The following is a 25,173-nucleotide window of genomic DNA, read 5'->3' as shown; positions in this document are numbered from 1 at the left end:
ATGAAGTGATGCGACTGGATGTGATGATCTTAGATTTCTAAATGTTGAGTTTTAATCCAACTTTTTCACTCTCCTCTTTCACCCTCATCAAGAAGCTCTTTAGTTCTTCACTTTCTGCCATAGGGTGGTGTCACCTGCATATCTGAGGTTGTTGATATTCCTCCTGACAGACTTGATTCCAGCTTGTGCTTCACCCAGCTCGGCATTTCTCATGATGTACTCTGCATATAAGTTAAATAAGCAAGATGACAATATACAGCCTTGACATACTCCTTTCCTGATTTGGAATTAGTCTGTTGTTTCATGTCCAGTTCTAACTGTTGCTTCTTGACCTGCATACAGATTTCTCAGGAGGCAGGTCAGGTGGTCTGGTATTCCCATCTCTTGAAGAACTTTCTACAGTTTGTTGTGATCCACACAAAGGCTTTGGTGTAGTCAATAAAGCAGAAGTAAATGTTTTTCTGGAGCTCTCTTGCTTTTTCAATGATCCAGTGGATGTTGGCAATTTGATCTCTGGTTCCTCTGCCTTTTCTAAATCCAGCTTGAACGTCTGGAAGTTCATGGTTCACGTATTGCTGAAGCCTGACTTGGAGAATTTTGAGCATTACTTTGCTAGCGTGTGAGATGAGTGTAACTGTATGGTAGTTTGAACATTCTTTGGTATTGCCTCTCTTTGGGATTGGAATGAAAACTGACCTTTTCCAGTCCTGAGGCCACTGCTGAGTTTTCCATATTTGCTGGCATATTGAGTGCAGCACTTTCACAGCATCATCTTTTAAGATTTGAAATAGCTCAACTGGAATTCCATCCCCTCCACTAGCTTTGTTCATAGTGATGCTTCCTAAGGCCCACTTGACTTTGCATTCCAGGATGTCTGGCTCTAGGTGAGTGATCACACCATCGTGGTTATCTGGCTCATGAAGATCTTTTTTGTATAGTTCTTCTGTGTATTCTTGGCACCTCTTCTTAGTATCTTCTGCTTCTGTTAGCTCCATACCATTTCTGTCCTTTATTGTGCCCATCTTTGCATGAAATGTCCCCTTGGTATCTCTAATTTTCTTGAAGAGATCTCTAGTCTTTCCCACTCTATTGTTTTCCTCTATTTCTTTGCATTGATCGCTGAGGAAGGCTTTCTTATCTCTCCTTGCTATTCCTTGGAACTCTGCATTCAAATAGGTATATCTTTCCTTTTCTCTTTTGCCTTTAGCTTCTCTTCTTTTCTCAACTATTTGTAAGACCTCCTCAGACAACCATTTTGCCTTTTTACATTTGTTCTTCTTGGGGATGGTCTTGATCACTGCCTCCTGTACAATATCATGAACCTCTGTCCATCGTTCTTCAGGCGCTTTGTCTATCAAATATAATTCCTTGAATCTCTCTGTCACTTCCACTGTATAAATCATAAGGGATTTGATTTAGGCCATACCTGAATGGTCCTACTGGTTTTCTTTACTTTCTTCAATTTAAGTCTGAATTTGTCAATAAGGAGTTCATGATCTGAGCCACAGTCAGCTCCTGGTCTTGTTTCGCTGACTGTATAGAGCTTCTCCATCTTTGGCTGCAAAGAATATCATCAATCTGATTTCGGTATTGACCATCTGGTGATGTCCACGTGTAGAGTCTTCTGTTGTGTTGTTGGAAGAGGGTGTTTGCTATGACCAGTGCGTTCTCTTGGCAAAACCCTGTCAGCCTTTGCCCTGCTTCATTTTGTACTCCAAGGGTAAATTTGCCTGTTACTCCTGGTAGCGCTTGAGTTCCTATTTTTGCATTCCAGTCCCCTATAATGAAAAGGACATCTTTTTGGGGTATTAGTTCTAGAAGGTCTTGTAGGTCTTCATGGAACCATTCAACTTCATATTCTTCAATACTACTGGTCGGGGCATAGACTTGGATTACCGTGATATTGAATGGTTGCTTTGGAAACGAACAGAGATCATCCTGTTGTTTTTGAGGTTGCACCCAAGTACTGCATTTCGGACTCTTCTGTTAACTGTGAGGGCTACTCCATTTCTCCTAAGGGATTCTTGCCCACGGTAGTAGATATCATGGTCATCTAAGTTACATTCACCCATTTCAGTCCATTTTAGTTCATTGATTCCTGAAATGTCGATGTTCCCTCTTGCCATCTCCTGTTTGACTACTTCTAATTTACCTTGATTCACGGACCTAACATTCCAGGTTCCTATGCAATATTGTTCTTTACAGCATCAGACCTTGCTTCCATCACCAGTCACATCCACAGCTAGGTGTTGTTTTTGCTTTGGCTCTGTCTCTTCATTCTTTCTGGAGTTATTTCTCCACTTAGATTTCCAGTAGCATATTGGGCACCTTCCGACCCGGGGAGTTCATCTTTCAGTGTGTTATCTTTTTTGCCTTTTCATACTGTTCATGGGGTTCTCAAGACAAGAATACTGAAGTGGTTTGCCACTCCCTTCTCCAGTGGACCACGTTTTGTCAGAACTCGCCACCATGACCTCTCTGTCTTGGGTGGCTCTACATGGCATGGCTCATAGTTCATTGTGTTAAGACAAGGCTGTGGTCCATGTGACGAGTTTGAGTAGTTTTCTGTGATTGTGGTTTTTATTCTGTTTGCCCTCTGCTGGAGAAGGATGGAAGCTTCCTGATGGGAGAGACTGACTGAAGAGGAAACTGGGTCTTGTTCTAATGGACAAGGCCATGCTCAGTAAATCTTTAACCAAATTTTCTGTTGATGGGTGGGGCTGTGTTCCCTCCCTGTCATTTGACCTGAGGCCAAACTATGGTGGACAAACTATGGTGGAAGTAATAAAGATAATGGTAATGAAGGTAAATCTCCTTCAAAAGATCTGGTGCAGGCTCTGCTGCACTCCACATCGACCCTGCAGTAGACGACCACCGACCCATCCCTCTGCTGGAGACACCTGGACACTCCCGGACAAGTCCGAGTTAGTCTCTTGTGGCGTCCCCGCTCCTTTCTCTTGGGTCCTGGTGCGCACCAGGTTTTGTTTGTGCCCTCCTAGAGTCTGTATCCCCAGTGCTGTGTAAGTTCTGGCGGTTCTACGGTGGGGTTAATGGCCATCTCTTCCCAGAGGGCTTATGCCATGTCCAGGTCTGCTGCACCCAGAGTCTCTGCCACTGCGGCAGGCCACCGCTGACCTGCACCCCCGCAGGAGACACTCAAACACTCAAAGGCAGGGTCAGTCTCTGTGGGGTCTCCTGGTGCACACAGAGGTTTTGTTTGAGCCCTCAGAGCATCTCTGGTGGGTTTGGGGTTTGATTCTACATGCGATTTTGCCCCTACTACCGTCTTTCTGGGGCTTCTCCTTTACCCTTGGATGTGGGGTATCTTCTTTTGGTGGGATCCCACATTCTCCCGTTGATGGTTGTTCAGCAGCGAGTTGTAATTTTGGAGTTCTCGCAGGCGAAGATGAGTGCCCGTCCTTCTACTCTGCCATCTTTTTTTTCCCATATTATAATTTTAACTTGTAATATGATAAATATTATAGATATAGGTTACATAAACGAAAGCTCTTTGGGTTCTTAGTAATTTTTAAGATTGTGAAGCAGTGTTGAGACCAAAAAGTTTGAGAACTATTGGCTTAAAACATGCTTATAACTTTTATGCTAATTTGATTATAGGGAATTGATCCAATTTCCTTAGATGCTCTTGCAAAACATGGCATTTTAGCTCTTCGTAGAGCAAAAAGAAGAAACATGGAAAGGTAAGCTTTCTGATAATTATGTATCTTAAGTTTTTCGATAGATTAAATTAAAGTTATCCTGTGTGTATTCCTTTTAGCTTTTATGTCAATGTTGTTAAACAAAATAGTAGCATTCAGTTCAGTTCAGGTGCTCAGTCGTGTCTGACTCTTTGTGACCCTATGGACTGCAGCACGCCAGGCCTCCCTGTCCATCACCAACTCCTGGAGTTTACCCAGACTCATGTCCATTGAGTCAGTGATGCCATTCAACCTCAAATACTAGCATACACATTTCAAATTTTGTTCATATTTTCAGTAAATAATGGAAGTGTTAAAAATCAAGATTGTTAATACATCTCAACTTTTTCTTATCAGAACCTCAGAAGGTTTTCATCTTCTTAAAACAGATTTGAAAATAATACAATATAATGACAATGCAGTCTTCTGAGTTAGATTATCTTTTTCACCTTTAACAAATTAGTCTGTATATTTTTCATAACCAAAGCTATGGTGTCATATATGTAATTTCAGACTCTCTCTTGCTTGTGGTGGAGTGGCTGTGAATTCTGTTGAAGACCTCAGTGTAGATTGCTTGGGACATGCTGGTCTTGTATATGAGTGCACATTAGTGAGTATTTCTGTGGGCAGTGGTTATAATGTGAACAGCGAACTTTAAAAAAAAACTAAACTTTTAAATTGACATTTTATGTTATCAGAATCCACAGGATAGATTTTACAGTTTATTTTTCTAAATGTTTGTTAATAGTTCAAGTATAACTTAACTGCTTTAACACATATTTGGTTAATGCTGTGTGATGTGCTCAGTTGCTTCAGTTGTGTCCAACTGTGACCCTGTGGACCTCAGCCCGCTAGGCTCCAATGTCCATGGGATTTTCCAGGAATACTGGAGTGGGTTGCCATGCCTTCCTCCAGGGATTGGACCCATGTTTCCTGTGACTCTTGCATTGCAGGCAGATTCTTTACCTGCTGAGCCATCGGGGAAGCCCACATTTAGTTATACTTGATAAGAAAAATTCATATAAAGCTTGGATTCTGATAGTATCAGCTAGGTCTTGATTTCATATTAACTTTATGTATTAAAGTTATATCTCCTTGTATTACCCTTTAGGGTGAGGAAAAGTACACTTTTATTGAGGATTGCATTAACCCTCGCTCTGTCACCTTGTTGGTTAAGGGACCAAATAAGCACACTCTCACACAAATCAAGGATGCTGTAAGGGATGGACTTCGTGCCATCAAAAATGCCATTGAAGATGGTAAGCTCTTTTTTGTGATAGATACGAACCTCACATATTTTTAAAGTAATAAAAATCTATTATGGTATGTATAGTATTTTAAAAGATATGAATGATTACTGTTCTCTTATTTCACTTTGGACTGTTTATAATGAAGTTTTCTCCTTCGGGATAGTCTTTTCTATAGTTTATTTAATTTTTTGAAATTTTTGACTGTGCTGGGTCTTTGTCTAGTTGCAGCGAGCAGGGGCTACTCTTCACTGCTGTGCACGGGGCTTCTCATTGTGTTGGCCTCTTCTGTTGTGGAACACAGGCTGTAGGCGCACTGGTTCAGTAGTTGTGGCACACGGACCCTAGAGCTTGCAGGCTTCAGTAGTTGTGGCTCAGCAGTTGCGGCTTCCAGGCTCTAGAGCAGTAGTGGCATACGGACTTAGTTGCTTCGTAGCATGTGGAATCTTTCCGGACCAGGGTTGGAACCCATGTCCCCTACATTGGCAGGCAGATTCTTATCCACTGGACTACGAGGGATGTACTGAAATATTCTTAATAGTATGCTGCCTTTTTAATTAACTTCTATTTATTAAATGAAAAAACTGATTTAATATTGTAATATCATTTTTTACTTTTAGAAATTTATTTTTAAAACCATGAAAATGCTTTTATAGCTTAGGACCCATTCCATTTCCTCAGTGTAGTATAATTTTAACAAAGATTAGGAAAGAATATTAGCATTTACTATTTATTGATAATTTATTACCAGCCTCCTTCTAAAAGGAGTTAGGGTTAGATAATTCAAAAACACACTGTGTAAGTGAGAATAATAAACACATCATGAAAAAATGCTCAACATCATTATTCATTAGGGAAATGAAAGTCAAAACCACCAAGAGATACTGTTTCACGGTGATTAGGATGGCTGTAATCAAAAACCTGGACAATAATGAACATTGATGAAAATGTGGAGAAATTGGAACCTTCATATGTTGCTGGTGGAAACTGTTGGAAAACAGGCAGTTCCTCAAAAGATCAAATGTAGAGTTACTCTATGACCAGCACATCAGCTCTTAGGTGTGCATACAAGTGAGGTAAAAACATATGTCCACACCAAAAATACACATGAATGTTCATAGTAGCCAGCCAGTGGAAACAATCCAAATATCCATTAGTTGATGAATAGATAAATAAAATGTGGTATGAGTATTATAAAGGAATAAATACTGATATATGCTACAATATGGATGACCTTGAAAACATTCTATAATGTAAAAGAATCTAGGCACAAAAGTCTATGTGTTATGTGATTCCAGAAAAGGCAAAGCCATAAAAAGTAGATTAATAGTTGTGATTGTCAGAGGCTGGGGGAAGGGGAAATAGGGAATAATTGCTAGTGGGTACAGGGTATTTTTAGGAAAATATTTTGGGATTAGAATGGTGATGGTTGCACAGTCATGTGAATATACTGAGAACTACTGGGAAGTACACTTTTTTCTGGCTGCATAGCACGGAATTTGGGATTCCCTAACTAGGGATCGAGCCCACGCCCCCTGTGGTGAAAGTGTGGAGTCTTAACCACTGCACCAGTATAAAAGGCTGAATTTTATGGTGTGTGAATTGTATCTCAAAAAACAGAGTAACTCTATAAACAATACATCAGATTTGTCTGATAAGCAAAAACATAAATGTGAAATAATGGTAAAACAGAAGCTGAGATGGAAAATTAGAGCCTAGGAAAATAGAATATGGATATAGCAAACATAATACTCACTGTAATATTTAATCTGCCAGAACATAAAGAGATACAATCAGCTATATAGGTTTCATTATTGAAAAGGAGAAGTCACAGCAGTTCCTAAATTGAAAAAATATGGGAGTTGGTATGAGAGCCTACTTCTTATAGTCACTTTTGATGAAAGCTAGTAGCATTTTTTAAAGAAGATAAACATATGATTCAGCATGAAGACTTTGGTAGTTCAACCTGGTTCTTAGGATTTAGAATACAAAGAAAAATGGACTATTTTTAAAAATCACTTCAACCTCTTAGTTTTTTAAGAAATAATTTATCTAGGTAATTGACACATTATGAACTACACATGTTTAAAATATACAGCCATGAAACAGTCCCCTCAGTCAAGATAATGAATATATTTATCACCCTGAAAAGTTACCTCATCGCCCCTTGGTAATCCTTCCTTCCTCCTCTCCCTGTGTCACCCTGTCTGCAGGCAACCTCCTGGGTACAATAGGAAGTCAGCTTTCTGTTGCTATAGATTAGTTTGCATTTTTTAGAATCTTGTATGAATGGAATAATACACTATGTATTCTTTTTCTTTTGCTTGGCTTCTTTTACTCAACATAATTATTGTAAATTAATGTTATTATATTGATCAGTAGTTCATTCATTTTATTGCTAGATAGTATTCCATTATATGAATATACTACAGTTTATTTCATCAGATTCACCTATTGATGAACATTTGGTTGTTTACAGTTCTTGGCTATAGCAAATAAAGTTGTAATGAACATTTGTGTACAAGTCTTTGTATGGACGTATGCTTTCATTGGCCTTGGGTAAATTGCTAGGAAAGCAATGCTATGTTTAACTTTTTAGAAATTGCTCAGCTGTTTTGTCATGTACTGTTTTACATTCCTGTTGGTTGTTCTGCATCCTTACCAATAGTACCGGATATGGTCAGTCATGTTAACTTTAGCCATTCTAAAATTTAAAAAACCAAACTGTAATTTGAATTTGCATTTTCTTAATGATCATTGATGTTAAGCATCTTTTCGTGTGCTTACTTGCTCTCTATATCTTTGGTGAAGTATCTGTTCAAATCTTTTGCCCTTTTAAAAATTGGGTTGTTTTTCTTATTGTTGAGCTTGATAGATCTTTGTATATTCTGGATACAAATACCTTTTCACATATATGATCTGTAAATATTTTCTGCTACTCTGTAGTTTGTTCTGTTATTCTCTTAATGGTGTATTTCAAAGAGGAATTCTTAATTTTGATGAAGTATAATTTATCAATTTTTCTTTCATGGATTATGCTTTTGGGTGATATCTAAAAAATCTTTACCTACCCAAGGTTGCAAAATTTTTCTTTTAGAACAACTAGTCTTAGGTTCGTGCAGTCTCTACCACCATCTATCACAGAACATCTTTCATCTTGCAAAACTGAAACTCTATACCCGTGAAGCAATAACTTTCCATTCTCTTCTCCCCCAAGCCCCTGGAGACCACCATTCTACATTCTGTCTTTATGAATCTGACTATTCTATGTACTTCATATGAATGGAATCATACAATATTTGTCCTTTTGTCAATGGCTATTTTGCTGAGTATAATATCTTCAGGATTCATCCATGTTATATTAATAGCATGTTTCAAAATTTCCTTCCTTGTAAGGCTGAATGACCACAGCTTGTGACTTGAGGGATCTTAGTTCCCCAGCAGGAATTGAACCCATGATTAACCACTGGACTGCCAGGGAATTCCCTGTCCCCTCATCTGCATTGGCAGGCAGACTCTTCACCACTGAGCCACCAGGGAAGCCCTGGAGTTCTTTTCACAGGAAGATTTTAATCACAAATTCAATCTCTTTTATAGATATAGGACTATTCAGGTTGTCTGTTTTTCTTGAGTGAGCTTTGGTACTTTGTGTCTTTCAAGAAATTTGTCCTCTTCATCTAAGTTAAGATCATACTCTATGAACTAAATCTGATTGGCTGCCTATTTTTGGTAGATAAAGTTATATTGGAACATAGATGCCCCCATTTGTTTATGTATTGTCTGTGACTTTGTGCTATGCTAGCAGAATTGAATAGTTGCAGAAGAGATGGCATGGCCTAAAAAGTGAAGTCACTCAGTTGTGTCCGACTCTTTGTGACCCGATGGACTGTAGCCCACCAGGCTCCTCTGTCCATGGGATTCTCCAGGCAAGAATACTGGAGTGGGTTGCCATTTCCTTCTCCAGGGGATCTTCACGACCCAGGGATCGAACCCAGGTCTCCCACGTTGCGGGCAGACGCTTTAACCTCTGAGCCATCTACAGAGCCTAACATAATCATTACCTGGCCTTTTGCAGAAAGTTTGCTAACCCCTGATCTTTGTTTTCAAATTTACTGGCATAAAGTTGTTTGTAATATTACCTTATTATCCTTTTAATATCTGTAGAATCTGTAGTGACAGATTTCTACACTGTTGTCATTTCATTTCATGGATCATTTTTATTTCATTGATTTCCACTTTGATCTTTACTATTTTCCTTATTCTGCTTATATTAGTTTTCATTTGTTCTTCATTGGTTTGAGACCTTTGTGCTTTTATTAATATGGATGTTTAGTGATGTAAATTTCTCTTCAGTTACTGCTTTAGTAGCATCCCACACATATTGGTATGTTGTGTTTTTACAGGAGAATGGGATCTGGGACGTTTTCAAAGCTACTGGTAATGTTCTGTTTCTTAAACTGGGTGGTAGGTACATGGGTACATTTATTTGTACATTTATTCTTTATATCTTATACATGTAAATACTCTTTTGTGTTTATTCAGTATTTAATAAGGAGCTTTTAGAAAGTGTGAATGGGAGGTGAGGCTGTAATTACCTTGTGGGTAGGTAATTCTCCTGAGCAGTTATGTTGTACAATGAAGCAGAGAAAGGGGGTTGTAATTAAAGAATGATGTAGGATAAAAGGATAGATTTTTTGTGTGTTCTTTATTTTAAACATGGATGATTCCAAAGCAAGTTTACTGATTCAAAGAAGAGTAAATAAACTTTCTAAAACCTTACCAGCAGGTGTAAGAGTTATATCCTCAAGTGAAAATTGATGTTTAACCAGAGCTTTTGCCTTAGAATAATAACACCTAATTTTTTTCTCAGTTTGGGTCTGCTTATACAAGGAAGCAAATACTTCCTTGAGTTCTGAGAATTTCATACCAAAAACTATGGCCAGCATTGGCCTAGCATTTTTATTCAAATCAGATGCTGTTATTAGTTGTCTGCAACCATAAATTTTGAGTAACTACATTTTAAGTGTAGTCATAAAGGAGAAGGATGAAGGTAGAAGAAATGTCTGCTCTTATAACAATGAAATAAACTGTTTGTAGCCAACTGTTACCTGTTCAGTTCAGTTCAGTTCAGTCACTCAGTCCTGCACAACTCTTTGCGACCCCATAGACTACAGCATGCCAGGCCTCCCTGTCCAACACCAACTCCCAGAGCCCACCCAAACTCATGTCCATTGAGTCGGTGATGCCATCTAACCATCTCATCCTCTGTTGTCCCCTTTTCCTCCTGCCTTCAATCTTTCCCAGCATCAGGGTCTTTTCAAATGAGTCAGTTCTTCACATCAGCTGGCCAAAGTATTGGAATTTCAGCTTCAGCATCAGTCCTTCCAATGAATATTCAGGACTGATTTCCTTTAGGATGGACTGGTTGGATCTCCTTGCAGTCCAAGGGACTCTCAAGAGTCTTCTCCAACACCACAGTTCAAAAGCATCAAATCTTTAGCACTCAGTTTTCTTTATAGTCCAATTCTCACATCCATACTTCACTACTGGAAAAACCATAGCTTTGACTAGACGGATGTTTGTTGGCAAAGTAATGTCTCTGCTTTTTAATATGCTATCTAGGTTGGTCATAACTTTTCTCCCAAGGAGCAAGCGTCTTTTAATTTTGTGGCTGCAGTCACCATCCGCAGTGATTTTGGAGCCCAAAAAAATAAAGTCTCTCACTGTTTCCACTGTTTCCCCATCTATTTCCCATGCAGTGATGGGACCAGATGCCATGATCTTAGTTTTCTGAATGTTGAGCTTTAAGCCAGTTTTTTTACTCTCCTCTTTCACTTTCATCAAGAGGCTCTTTAGTTCTTCTTCACTTTCTGCCATAAGAGTGGTGTCATCTGCATATATGAGATTATTGATATTTCTTCCAGCAATCTTGATTCCAGCTTGTGCTTCCTCCAGCCCAGTGTTTCTCATGATGTACTCTGCATATGTTAAATAAGCAGGGTGACAGTATACAGCCTTGACGTACTCCTTTTCCTATTTGGAACCAGTCTGTTGTTCCATGTCCAGTTCTAACTGTTGCTTCCTGACCAGCATACAGATTTCTCAAGAGGCAGGTCAGGTGGTCTGCTATTCCCATCTCTTTAAGAATTTTCCACAGTTTGTTGTGATCCACACAGTTAAAGGTTTTGGCATAGCACATCTGTACTGTGCTTAATTATTTAATAATGTATAACTTTAGGATGTTTCATAAGATATCTGAGTAATCACTGAGCTATGTGACTTATTTTATTTCTCTCTATATTTAAATACATTTTAGATGCAGGCAAGATAATAGAACATAAATATCTAGTTGCATTTTCCTCTGTTTCTTCTGTGTGGTATGTCTTGCCAATCATTTTTTTGCCCCCAATAGGTTGTGTTGTTCCGGGAGCAGGTGCCGTTGAAGTGGCAATAGCTGAAGCTCTAGTTGCATACAAGCACAGGATACAAGGAAGAGCTCGTCTTGGAGTCCAAGCTTTTGCTGATGCTTTACTCATTATCCCTAAGGTACAACTATCCTAATGGCCAAAGAACAACTGGTTGGACATAAGATGTCTAATTAAATTGCCCATATTAAGTATCACAGTAGAGCAGAAAGACAGATGTTTGCTTGTATTTCCCCACATAGTTTTAGCTGAAGCAGGGAAGTTTTTAGTATAACAGCTCTGAATGGTTGTAGAAGTTTCATGAAATGGCTAAATTACTACTTTGCTTCCATCTCTGAGCTCCAATATTTGAAGTTAACTCCAAAAATTTCTTTCAAAAATACTTCATGATTAATCATAATGAAGAAATTTAGAATGTAAAATTTAATTAGAGTTTGAGTAGATCTTTATTTTGTTGGTGGTATCCAAAGTACAAGCACTTTAAATTATGGGAAGTGAGAACTTGTGGCTGTTTTAGCCCTTCCAAATACAGTACTAGAAAAGGAGAAAAACCAGTTTTTTTCATTTTTCCTGTGTGTCGACAGAAAGACAGAGAGCTACTATTTTTTCCCCCTTTGCCTTAATCTGTTTGTGAACCACTTGGAAACACAGAAAACTATTTCAAATATACTATTACCATGACTTGAAACATTACTAAAATACTAGCAAAATCTCTTTGATAATTGCTTTAAAATTATTCTAATTTGTTGAATTTTTGTGAATTAGATATCCATTATTTGTTTTCTTTCTCTGAAGAGGCAAAGTCAGTAGTAGTTGCTACAAATTGGTAAATTTGAGTATACTTTAAGTGATACCTTTCTACTCACCTGCTGTTGGTTTAGGACCACTTGGAAATGAACTTGGCTTGGAGTGTGGGTATCTCCATCTCTGTTGCTACAAGTCATGACTCCTCATGTGAACAAAGGGCAAATATACGCTACAAATAAGCAGATTTTCTTTAGCAAATGCTCAGGAAAAAACTGAAAACGTGTGGCTTGAGGGACCAAGCAAACAACAATACCTTTCTACTTCCTTCCATTTAAAAAAAAATCTTTTGCAAGAAGTTGTTATGGAGACAGACCCCTTCAAGGGCCCTTCTCTAATACTGGGAAATGAATTGTCCGAGGAGACACATGTACTGACAAAGCAAAAGACTTTATTGGGAAGGATCAACAGAAAGCAGAGTATGGGAACCCAGGAGAACTGCTCTTCCTCTTGACTCAGTCTCTGGTTTCTGGTGCTGGGGTTAGTTTCCAGGTTGTCTGTGGGCAGTCATCTTGCTTGTGCTCCTATTTGGTCCAGCCCAGGGGCCTTTCCTGGTGGGTGTGCACATCTCTCAGTCAAGATTGATTCTAGCCCGAGAGTTTCTGAGAAGTTGTCAGGACATATAATGCGCTGGTGTCTCCTCCCTCTTTTTGGACCCTCCCAGAGTCTTCTGGTTGGTCTTGGAGGTACCTTGTCAGTTCCCTGTTCTCTGTCAGGACCTCGTGTTGTGAGACAGCTTACGCAAGTGGTTATTTTTATGCCTGGCCAGGGTGGGTGGTTTTAGTCCTTAACAGGGAAATTAATTTAGCAGGGTGGGGTTGGGAAAACTCGAATGTCTTCAGAATTTAGTGTGATGTACATAGGGGAAATGTTGAAGTGAATATAATAATTACTAGGTACACAAAATAATTAAATTTAGATTAAGAATGAACCATGAACTTCCAGATGTTCAAGCTGGATTTAGAAAAGGCAGAGGAACCAGAGATCAAATTGCCAACATCCACTGGATCATCGAAAAAATGAGAGAGTTCCAGAAAAACATGTTTCTGCTTAATTGACTATGCCAAAGCCTTTGACTGTGTGGATCACAATAAACTGTGGAAAATTCTGAAAGAGATGAGCATACCAGACCACCTGACCTGCTTCTTGAAAAACCTGTATGCAGGTCAGGAAGCAGCAGTTAGAACTGGACATGGAGCAACAGACTGGTTCCAAATAGGAAAAGGAGTACGTCAAGGCTGTATATTGTCACCATGCTTATTTAACTTATATGCGGAGTTTAACTTTATGAGAAATGCTGGGCTTGTATTTAACTTATATGAGAAACGCTGGGCTGGAGGAAGCACAAGCTGGAATCAAGATTGCTGGGAGAAATACAATAACTTCAGATATGCAGATGACACCACCCTTATGGCAGAAAGTAAAGAGGAACCAAAGAGCCTCCTGATGAAAGTGAAAGAGGAGAGTGAAAAAGTTGGCTTAAAGCTCAACATTCAGAAAACTAAGATCATGGCATCTGGTCCCATCACCTCATGGCAAATAGATGGGGAAACAGTGGAAACAGTGAGAGACTTTATTTTTGGGGGCTCCAAAATCACTGCAGATGGTGATTGCAGCCATGAAATTAAAAGATGCTTACTCCTTGGAAGGAAAGTTATGACCAACCTAGATAGCATATTAAAAAGCAGAGACATTACTTTGTTGACAAAGGTCCGTCTAGTCAAAGCTATGGTTTTTCTAGTGGTCATGTATGGATGTGAGAGTTGGACTATAAAGAAAACTGAGCGCCAAAGATTTGATGCTTTTGAGCTGTGGTGCTGGAGAAGACTCTTGAGAGTCCCTTGCACTGCAAGGAGATCCAACCAGTCCATCCTAAAGGAAATCAGTCCTGAATATTCATTGGAAGGACTGATGCTGAAGCTGAAATTCCAATACTTTGGCCAGCTGATGTGAAGAACTGACTCATTTGAAAAGACCCTGATGCTGGGAAAGATTGAAGGCAGGAGGAAAAGGGGACAACAGAGGATGAGATGGTTAGATGACATCACCGACTCAATGGACATGAGTTTGGGTGGGCTCCGGGAGTTGGTGTTGGACAGGGAGGCCTGGCGTGCTGCAGCTCATGGGGTCGCAAAGAGTCGGACACGACTGAGTGACTTAACTGAACTGAACTAAGAATGAAATTCTTCAAAAGGTGATGATTACTACATTATGGGTGTACTTTCACAAGACTGGGAAGCAGTGCCTTTTTTAAAATCTGATATTCTAATATATATGAAGACATTCTGTACATATATTTATTATTATTTTTATTCATACAGGTTCTTGCTCAGAATTCTGGTTATGACCCACAGGAAACACTAGTAAAAGTTCAGGCTGAGCATTCAGATTCAAAACAACCTGTTGGCATAGATCTGAATACAGGTAAGACAGTGAAGAAAACTTAGCTGCTTAATAAAAAAGAGGTTATACTACAGTGACCCAGAATTTATAGTAAGGGGGGATGTGGAGGTTTGAATGACTTTTATATATTTTTTAAAATTTTATTTATTTATTTATTTTTGGCTGTACTGGATCTTCGTTGCTGTGAGGGCTTTTTTTTTTTTTTTCCTCTCGTTGTGAAGAGCAGGGGCTACTCACTTTTTGTGGTGCTTGGTCTTCTCATTGTAGTGGTTTCTCTTGTTGCAGAGCACAGGCTCTAGGGCTTTCAGTCTTCAGTAGTTGCAACACATGGGCTCAGTAGTTGCGACTTCCAGGCTCAAGACCACAAACTCAATAGTTATGGCTCACAAGCTTAGCTGCTCTGAGGCATGTGGGATCTTCCCGGATCAGGGGTTGAACCTGTGTCTCCTGCATTGGCAGGCAGATTCTTTACCACTGAGCCACCAGGGAAGCCCTGACTTTTATATTTAAAGAATGGGTGCCTTTAGTTTACTTTTGAACTTCTTAAAAGCAGATATTCTTTCATTTAAGCAATAGTTATTGAGTGCTTGTTATTTGACTAGGGATTCACACAGAACAAAAGAGACAAAAGTCCCTGCCCTTGTGAGCTTATGTTGTAGCAGGAAAAGATAGGTAGTAAATGATAACCTTAATAAGTAAGTACCTTTACATTTTTAAAGGCAATAAATTATATGACAAAAATAAAGGAACAGTGTAAGGATGATTGTGAATGCTAGAACAGGAGCATGGGGAGGGTGTTTTAATTTAAAGAGCATGATCAGAGTAGGCCTCAGTGAGAATGCCTATTGAACAAAGTCAAAGAAAATTAGGAAATTAGCTACGTGGGAACTAGGGAAAGAATGTCCTAGGCAGAGGGAACAACTGGTAGGAAAGTCAGTGTCTGGTGTTTTTTGAGGAGGAGACAGGAGATGAGAGATAGAAGATCAGATAGAAGGTGATAGAAAGTCAGATCACAAGAGGCTGTGTGGACCAGTGTGCGGAGTTTGACTTTCTGTGGTGGAACAGGGAGCAATTTTGAGCAGAGGTGTGACATGGTCTGAATGTATTTAAAAGAATCACTCTTGCTCTTCTGTGGTGAGGAGTCAACTGAACAACTGAAAGGAACTGCCATTGCCATTGGCTGCTTTGGAGAAGACTATGTAGAGCAGGTTGTGTCTAGAGGTCAGCATTGAGTTCTGACATGGTTAAGTTTGAAGTATCTGTTGACTTTAAAATAGACAGTTGGGGGACTTCCCTGGTGGTCCAGTGGCTAAGACTCTGAGCTCCCAATGCAGGGAGCTCGGGTTCGATCCCTGGTCAGGGAATTGGATCCCACATGCTGCAACTAAGACAGAAATAAATAAATAAATATTTAAAAAAAATAAAATAAAATAGACAGTTGGATGTACAAGTTTAAAGCTCAGGAAGGTGGCCTAGATTGGAGATGAAAATTTGGGAGTCGTCAGAGTGTGTGTGTGTGTGTGTGTGTGTATTTAACATTAGATCTTTTTTTTAATTTGGCTGTGTTGAGTCTTAGTTGCATCATGTGAGATCTTTCATTGCGGCACTCGGGCTTAGTTGCTCTGTGGCATGTGGGATCTTAGTTCTCCGACCAGGGATCAGATCCCCATCACCTGGAAGGCAGATTCCTAACCACTGGACCACCAGGGAAGTCCAGAGTGTATGTGTTTTAAATCCAGTAGATTGGGTGAGATCACCTAGGGAGTGAGTATAGAGAGAGAAGAAAAGAATCTAGGACTGAGCCTTTGGGTACTCCAACATTAAGAGCTCAGCAGGAAGAGGAAGAACCAGCAAAACAGACAGTAAAGGAGCCACTAGTGCAGAGGAGAAAAACCAGCAAGTGTGGTATCCTGAGAGACAAGTGAAGAAAGAGCGGTGAGGAGGCTGTAGTCAGCTGTGCTAAGTGCTGCTGATAGATGAGGCCTGAGAATCAACCTTTGGATTTGACACCATGGAGGCCATTGGTGACCTTGACAATAGTAGTTTTGGTGGTATAGGAGATATTGTTAGAATATATAGTCAATATTAATAGAATATGTCAAGATTATAGTGTTGAAATTGTTTTTGCTTTGCAGGTGAGCCAATGGTAGCAACAGATGCAGGAGTGTGGGATAATTATTGTGTGAAAAAACAACTTCTTCACTCTTGGTAAGTTTATATTAATAAGACAAAGACTTTTAGGGACATAATTGTTAACATTAAGATTTTTCTATTATTTTTGCCACGCTACAGTGGAAAATGGTGAAGTATATAAAAAGGCATGGTATCCAGTTATTAAAACTAGCTTCTGTCATTTTCCAGTCCCTTTTACATTTTAGTTCTAACTGTGTAAGTTATAGGAAATGTTAGTCTTACTGCTTATTTGAGAGGGAAAGGAAAGAAGTTTACTGAAATAGTACCACATGCATAGTGGGGAAAAAATCAAATGATGTGCTAAAAATGAGCTCAGTTTTGCTAGAATATAAAATTAGGCTTCCACTTTATCAGCAAAGGAGATGGAATTATAATACAAGAGTCTTTATTTATAATGCCTTTGTCTTATCTCACACCAACATCACTGCAGAACAAAGTGCCTTTAGTAGCTGGAGATTTCTGGGGGGAAAGGTAAGAGTGGGTTGGTGAGCTTTACTCACCCTGTCATCTTTTCCCTCAGCACTGTGATTGCCACCAACATTCTCCTGGTTGACGAAATTATGCGAGCTGGTATGTCTTCTCTCAAAGGGTGACTGAGTTCAAAATGAACTCTTCTAGAAGCTGAGACTTAGCACATCTTACATCCAATTCCCATTATGGAGCCTAAGCCATTCTTAATTTTTACACAATAAATGCAGTTTATATTTGTTGGTCTTAGAAGTCTCAAAAGTATTTCATCAAGGTATAAAGAATATAAATATTTTTACAGCAAAGAAATATTGACGAAAATAGATTTCCCTTAGAAGTTCTAACTCCCTTACCCTTTATTGTATGTATGATATTTTGATATAACAAGAAAAACATATTTGGTCTTTATCCCTGGTTCCTGGCACAAGATCTGCTAAAACCTTTGTAATTTCCTGAGTAATGGGGGTAATAGGAACATTTTTTATTATAATATTTAGTCTTGGTCCCTGGTTTCTAAGATCTTCTAACAGCCTTGAAATCTCTGGAATTCATAAGAGTGCTTTTTGTGTGCTAATGAGGTGAGTCTTGGTGGGCCCCTAGATAGCTTCAGGCTGGGGGCTGGTTACCAGAGGAGCCAACCATGTGATCAGAGGGTTAGGACTTGAAGCCTCCCTGCCCTGGGAGGGAAGGGAAAGAGGCTAGAGATTGAGTTACTAATCAATTATACCTACATGATGAAGCTTCTATAGACTAATCCCTAAACTGCGGGGTTTGGAGAGCCTCATAAAGAGCTTTTGGAGAGGTTGGCGAATATATCCATGTGCTAGGAGGGTGGTGCACGCCAACTCCATGAAGACCAAGCTCCTGTACTCAGGATGCTTATGGACCTCGCCATATATTCTGCATCTGGCTGTTTATATTCTTTATAATATCCTTTGTAATAAACTGACAAGTGTAAGTAAGTGTTTCCCCAAGTTTTGTGAGCTGCCATAGCAAATTATCAACCTTGAGATGGAGGGGATTATGGGAACAGAAGTTGGACAGAAGTGTGAGTAATATGTGGACCCACTGCTTGTTGATTGGTGTCTGAGGTAGGGGGTGATATTGTGGAACTGAACCCTTAACCTGTGGAGTCTGTGCCAAGTCTTGGTAGTTAGTGTCAGAATTGAATTGTAGGGCACTCAGTTGTGTCTGGAGAGCTAGAGAATTAGTTGGTGTGGGAAAACCTCCACACATTTGGTTTCAAATGTTGTGAGTAGAGGAAACAATTTTCCTTTAATATGCTATTGCAGTTTCCATAAAATATAATCTATTCTGATTCTTGCACCTTTTGGGCAACTTTTAATGAAGAAAATATGGAGCACAGGTTTTAGAGCACTCAAGTCAATTTCTAATTTGTCAGAGAGTCTCAGAGAAAAATGTTTTGTTCTCTCAAAACTCCTCCAGTAACTTTCTGCTGCCACTCTTTCCTCTAATAAATATGACATCACTTTGTGAGTATAGCTTTGCTTTACTGATTCCCGACAGTTTATTCTAAGTATAGCTTATTAGATTTTACCTTGCTCTTTGGTGTGTATGACCAGCAGCTTACACCACTGTTCTATTAATAGTTCTGGTAGCTCTCTGACTGGATGATTAGATAGATCAAGTCTCATCTGGAAAGGGTGGGATTGTTGACACCAACGCTGGGAAATTTTTTTTTTTTTTTTGGCTTGGAATATAGCTATTCTGTATCAGTATTATTGCAATTCTTTCTTATTCAAAATACTAGAATTAATATATTGTAGTTTTTATTATTTTAGTTAATGTCTATCCATGGATGCAAGTTGATGAGATTAAAATATGGCAGGTGCCTTAATAGAGCGTTGGCCTACTAGTGCATGTAGGGCAAAGTTCATTTAACCATTTGATGCCTTACTTGAAAGCGTGTAGTCTTATAGTCTGTTTTCCTCCCCCACTTAATGTGTTGTCAGTATCTTTCCAAGTTAATAGCAACACTTTTGAAATTTATGCATTCATTCATCCATTCACTGCATTTTAGCTGTTTCTGAGTATTCCAGTGTATGTCTATACTATAATGTATTTCTATATCTATGGACCTTTTGATTATTTCTAATTTTACATCAGGGCTTCCCAGGTGGCTCAATGGTAAAGAATCCTGCCTGCAATGAAAGAGACAAAGGTTCGATCCCTGGGTCCTAAAGATTCCCTGGAGGAGGAAATGGCAACCCCCTCCAGTATTCTTGCCTGGGGAATCCCATGGACTGAGGGGCCTAGTGGTCTAGAGTCCATGGGGTTGCAAAAGAGCTGGACACGACTTAGTGACTAAACAACAGCAGCAATTTTACATCATTTAAACATCATAGCATTGAATTTTTGTGTGCATGTCTCCTTGGACACACATGTGAGAGTGTTTCTAGAGATTATACCTAGAAATGGAGCTGGGGTTTAGAGCTCTCCATCTTTATATTTACTAAGTGATTATACCAGTTTACATTCTCCCCTGTTTAGTTCCATGTCCCTACAACCTTCCCAAGTCTTGGTATTTTTAAACTTCAAATTTTTGCCAATCTGAAGAATATAAAATTATATCCCCTCGTAACAGCAATTGCCTTGATTAATAGTAAAATTGAACTAGTGAAATTTTCATGAATATTTTGACCATTTTCAGTTCTATAACATTATCTATTCATATTGTTGCCCATTTTATTTTTTTGGATTTGTTTTTCTGGTATTAGATTATATATCTATATTTCACAATATTTTCTCCCAGATTGAAACTTTTTCACTTTTGAAAAGTATACAAAAGAATTTGGTACACATACTTTTATATACTGAAATTTATCATTTTTTCTGTTTAGTTTATATTTTTTGTGCTTCTACAAAAAATTCTTTACTGCTTCAATAATGTTTTCTTATATTTCATCAGTTTTAAAAGTTTAATCACATTTAGGCTTTTAATTTATCTGGAATTTAATTTTGTATTCTATTGTATATGTTATGGATCAATTTCTTCCCCCTGCCATATTGTTAACCAAGTGTTCTTAAACCTGCTGATTGGTGAATATATACCAGTGTCCTTTGCATTCCATTTGACTGAATTATCTTTACTTGGGTTTTTGTTTCTCATTTAAATATTTTGTTCCATTGGTCTAGTAATTGTTATTATATCAATACCAAGTTGTTTTAATTCTTAAAACTATAAAAAGTCTTGATGTGTGGTAGGGTGAGTTTACCAATCCCTTCTTTATTTTCTTCAAAATTGTTTTGGCTATTCCTAGATCTGTTTTCCCTCTTTTAGGATCAGCTTGTTATATGTTGTATGTTTTGATTAGAATTTTAGAATTTCAATGACTTTATAGTTTATATCAGGTAGAAATATATGTATTCTTCCCACTCATAAATATTTTGTATCACTTTATATCTTACTAACTGCTTCATTTGTTTTTTTTTTAATTTTGGTAAATGTTTTCAATGAAGCTCTAAGTGTTTCCTATACAAATGCATTACATCTTTGGTTAAATTTATTCCTATGTATTTTTACAAGCTATTATAAATACCATCTTTTATAAAAATTGTATTTTTAATTGTACATTGCTGTACTATGGGCCTTCTGTGGGCTTTAATATATTGGCTTTTGTATTTCATAACCTTGCTGAACTGTCTTATTAGTGCAATAGTTTGTAGTTTATTTTGGATTATCTGGGTTGATCATAACAGGTTAGTTCTTTTTTCTTTTCCACTTCTATTATCTCTAGTATTTTCCTGTTTTATTGAGCTGCCTAAGACCTTTGTATAATATTGAATAGAGGCAATGATGGCAATTATGTTTATCCTGTTCTTGCATTTAAAGGGGATGTTTCTAGCATTTTACTGTTTTTTGTTCATTTTGTTTTTGCTGTGAAATCTTGACAGGTAGTCAGCTGTGTAAAGTTAAGACTATTCCTTTGTATTTCTGTTTTCATAACAGGTTTTTAAAAATGTTGTGATTATTGAGTTTTATCGAATGATTTTCTTCATGGTTTGAGTTGTTTTCTTTCTTTTTTTTTTGATAGATAAATGATTTATTAGAATAGGATATTTGTGAGGCTTACAAGCAGGCAGGTGAGAAATGCCACACCCCGAAACTCACTGGGCTACAGTTTAATAATCAAAGGAAAAGTGGGGAGGGGGAGAAGAACTTCTTTGTCTTTCTTGAGTAGATGACATGCTTCCATCATCAGTTCCTCCTCCAGGTTGAGCAGGGGAGTTTTCTTGTTCCCACATTGTCAAACTAGGTCCACAAATCACTGCTTTTCACGTGAGCAGAGAGTATGTCCTAGGGATCATGAACTTACTGAGCTCACAGGGCAGGATGTGGGTCTCATGCCACCATTGTTTTATTGTTTTGGGGCATGTCCCGTGCTTCTGTTGCATGGTTTTGTTGGTAGGCAAGTTTAATAAGTTTCCTAATGTTAAACTATTCTTGTATTCCTGAGATAAATCCTTTTTGATTGTGATGTTTGATCATGTATGTTGATTCTAAGATGCAGATTTTTTACATTTTAACATTTCTGTAATTAGTATATGTTTTACAGTCAGTGGCATCTTCTAATTACTCTTGCTTGAACTTGGTTACCAGTTCAGTTCAGTTGGTCAGTTGTGTCTGATTCTTCGCGACCCCATGAACTGCAGCACACCAGGCTTCCCTGTCCATCACTAACTCCCGGAGCTTGCTCAAACTCATGTCCATAGAGTGGTGATGCTTTGAGTAGTTTTAGTTAATAACCATTTGAAGAAGAAATAGGAGTCTTTTTTTTTTTTTTTTTGAAATAGGAGTCTTAATTGTTGCCTGAAAACTTTCTGTTGTTAACGTCTGGTAAAGAAAATTTCAGCAGCAAAACTTTCTGAATATGCATCAGGGGCTTGGAAGAAAATGCAGAAACTATTTTATGAAATATTACATACCACCCACTCTTGATGGCAAGAATAAATATGAAAGCCTTTGAGTTGAAAAGTGATTTAGAAGAGTTGGACTCCAATATGAAGATCTTAATATTATTTATTTTGCTTATATTTTCCTCATTATGAATGTATAAGAGTGATAGATAATAAAAGTAAGTGTAAATAAGTCTAAAAAGCTCCTTCAGTGAGTATAAAATAAAATGTGGATGATAAGAAAGCATTATGTTATGGTTGAAGTGACAGGATTTTTCTTTCTTAGTATAAAAGTAATGGTATATCTTACAGTCAGTGACATTTCTGATGTGGTGAAATACAGTATTAACATTTTATATATTGCTGGACTTGGTACTAATATTTATTTAGGTTTTTGTATGTATTCATAAGCAAGATTGGTCTATAATTTTACTTGCTTACTATCCTTGTCCAATTTTGGTATCAGTGACATACTAGCCTCATAAAATGAGATGGAGAATTATTCTTCTTTTTCTTTTCTTTGAAACAGTCTGAGTCAGTAAGATGGAGGGTTATCTCTTTCTTGACACCTTGGTCTTAGCCCAGTAGTTTCTTAAATGGGAGGGATAGATTTTTGACTCCTGATAAAATTTTCTTCATTGCTTTAGGTCTTGAATTTTCTATTTCCTTTTAAGTCTCTTTTTATAATTTATATTTTAAAGGAAATCTTCTATAAAATGATGTTTTTACCCTTTATGTATTACTCTAGAGATGCTGTCTCTTTTTGGTATGGTGGAGCTGGTGGGTTGGGGTTTGAGAGAGGGTAAGATTTTTCTAGTGTCTGTTTACTTTCTTTGTTTTTATTTATTTTTAAAAAATATTAATTGAAGTATAGTTGATTTAAAAAAATGTTTATTTTAATTGAAGTACTTTGTTTTGAGAAGAATATCTATAAAAACAGCCTATAGCTAGATTTTTATTATTTTAATCAGTTCAGTTTGACATTTCTTTTAACTGGCAAGTTTAGTTAATATTTTATGATTACTGACGTACTGAATTTACTTCTACCATACAATTTTAATACTTTCTGTTTGTCCTTTTTAATGCTTTTTCTCCTTTACTGCCTTCTATTGGATTGACCAGATTTTTAAATTTAGTTTATTAATCCTTCTTTTCCCTATGCTAGTTTGGAAATGATATATCTTATTTATTACTTTAAAAATGTTAACTTGTTAACTTAATATAGTTAATAACTCTCTGCTCCCCCCAACAATACAAAATTTTTAAAACGTTTTAAATATAGGCATTCCCTCTTGTTTAACATGTGTTCTTATTCAATATTTTAGTTCCATTTTGTCTTTTAAATCCCCTGAATTAGTCATAATAGTAACTTATTGTTTTATACAACAATAAAACAGTTTCTGTTTATATTTTCTACTTGTTTTCAATTTATTTCTTTGTTTACCATTCTACCCTTCCAGCTGGGTTCACTTTCTTTCTTTCTGATGTATATCCTAGTCCTAGTGCAAATCTGCTAGTAATACTCTCAGTTTTCCTTCAAGGTCTTAATTGCCCTCAGCTATTGAGTAGTAATTTATTTATGTATTTGACTTCGTGGGTCTTAGTTGAGGCATGTAGGGCTTCTCTCTAGTTGTGGTCTGCAGGCTTCTCATTGAGGTGTCTTCTCTTGTTGCAGAGCGCAGGCTCTAGGCTCATCGGCTTCAGTAGTTGTCACTCAAGGGCTTTAGAGCGTGGGCTCAGTAATTGTGGCACACAGGCTTAGTTGCTCCAGGGTATGTGGAATCTCCCCAGACCAGGGATCGAACCTGTGTCCCCTGTATTGGCAGGCGGATTCTTATCCACTGTACCATGAGGGAAGTCCAGCTTCTACCTTTTGATTATTGTGAATAATGCTTCTATAAACACATATATGTAAGTATCTGTCTCCTTATTTTCATTTTTTTTGATGTATACCCAGAAGTGAAAATTTTAGATCATTTGATAATCTGTGTTTAATTTTTTGAGGAACTACCATATATTTTCCTTTTTTTAAAAATTATTAATTGAAGTAGAGTTGATTTTTTTTAAAAACAGTCTACAACAGTTTTAATTTTTCTACATCCTCCCCAGCACTTACCATTGTTTGTTTGATTTTAAAAATAATAACCATCCTAATGAGTATGAAGGCTTCCCAGGTGGCACTAGTGGTAAAGACTCTGCCTGTGAATGCAGGAGGTAAAAGAGATGCGGGTTTGATCCCTGAGTTGAGAAGATCACTTGGAGGAGGAAAATGGCAACCCACTCCAGTATTCTTGCTTGAAAAATTCCATAGGCAAGAGGAGCCTGGTGGGCTGTAGTCCATGGGCTCGCAAGGAGTCGAACACAACCGAGCGACTGAGCACACACAATGAGTATGAAGTGATTTCTCATAATAAGCCGTGTAGCTTTAAATATGCTGCATTTTGTATGGCGTTTTTCTGTGTCTGTGAATTGAGGGTGAGGTGGAGGGTTGTCCACACTTGTTAAATCTGCTTTGTGTTACAACTGCCAGGCCTAGCTATTTTTAATGCATATTGTTTAACTAATTTTCTCTTTTGGAGAGTAGCCAACTTTTGAGTACATAAAAAATTCATGACACTTCCATTAAAAATAAAAAAGACTTTATCCTAAGTTTGTTTCATAAATCTCTGAGTTTCACTTAAAGAATCATGAGCCAAGAACTGTTATCCCCCTGCCTGCCATTCTTCCACTAACAGTGTGTTTCCTACCTATATATTTTTTTACTGTCCTTTCCATGACAATAACTATTTCTTTGAGATCACTTTATTGGTGCCATCACTATTGCTTTATGTTTTGATCCTGTCTGATAGTCATACATTACTGCCCTCCCACAATACCACTGTCATCCCAGGGTTTTGGCTCTTGAACATAATTCAGCTTAATATCACCAAGTATTAAAGCCTTGTAACAATCCATTCACTCTTCCTTTATAGCTGCCCATATAATTGTCAACGAGATCTAGGGGAACAAGGGTATAAT

General features: G+C 37.9%; 1 protein-coding gene across 11 annotated transcripts in view; it reads left to right on the top strand.

The window, feature by feature from the left end:
• Positions 1-17,484, top strand: part of CCT6B (chaperonin containing TCP1 subunit 6B) — a 36,137-nt gene extending 18,653 nt beyond the window's left edge. For 9 of the 11 annotated variants that reach the window (XM_081584341.1, XM_081584338.1, XM_081584344.1 and 6 more), the window contains 7 exons: positions 3,619-3,701; positions 4,212-4,308; positions 4,810-4,957; positions 11,358-11,491; positions 14,496-14,598; positions 16,713-16,785; positions 17,291-17,484. In XM_081584341.1, the coding sequence (XP_081440467.1) occupies positions 3,619-3,701; positions 4,212-4,308; positions 4,810-4,957; positions 11,358-11,491; positions 14,496-14,598; positions 16,713-16,785; positions 17,291-17,363 (711 nt within the window). In that variant the 3' untranslated portion in view covers positions 17,364-17,484. The remainder of the gene's footprint in view (positions 1-3,618; positions 3,702-4,211; positions 4,309-4,809; positions 4,958-11,357; positions 11,492-14,495; positions 14,599-16,712; positions 16,786-17,290) is intronic. The other 2 variants (XM_081584348.1, XM_081584343.1) reach the window with 1 other exon arrangement.
• Positions 17,485-25,173: the final 7,689 nt, after the last annotated feature.

This window comes from Giraffa tippelskirchi, chromosome 3, assembly GCF_054371585.1.
Source record: "Giraffa tippelskirchi isolate mGirTip1 chromosome 3, T2T-mGirTip1v1.2.pri, whole genome shotgun sequence".
Classification (NCBI taxonomy): domain Eukaryota; kingdom Metazoa; phylum Chordata; class Mammalia; order Artiodactyla; family Giraffidae; genus Giraffa; species Giraffa tippelskirchi.
Note: the sequence above shows the minus strand (reverse complement) of the source record. Positions and strands in the feature narration are given on the sequence as shown.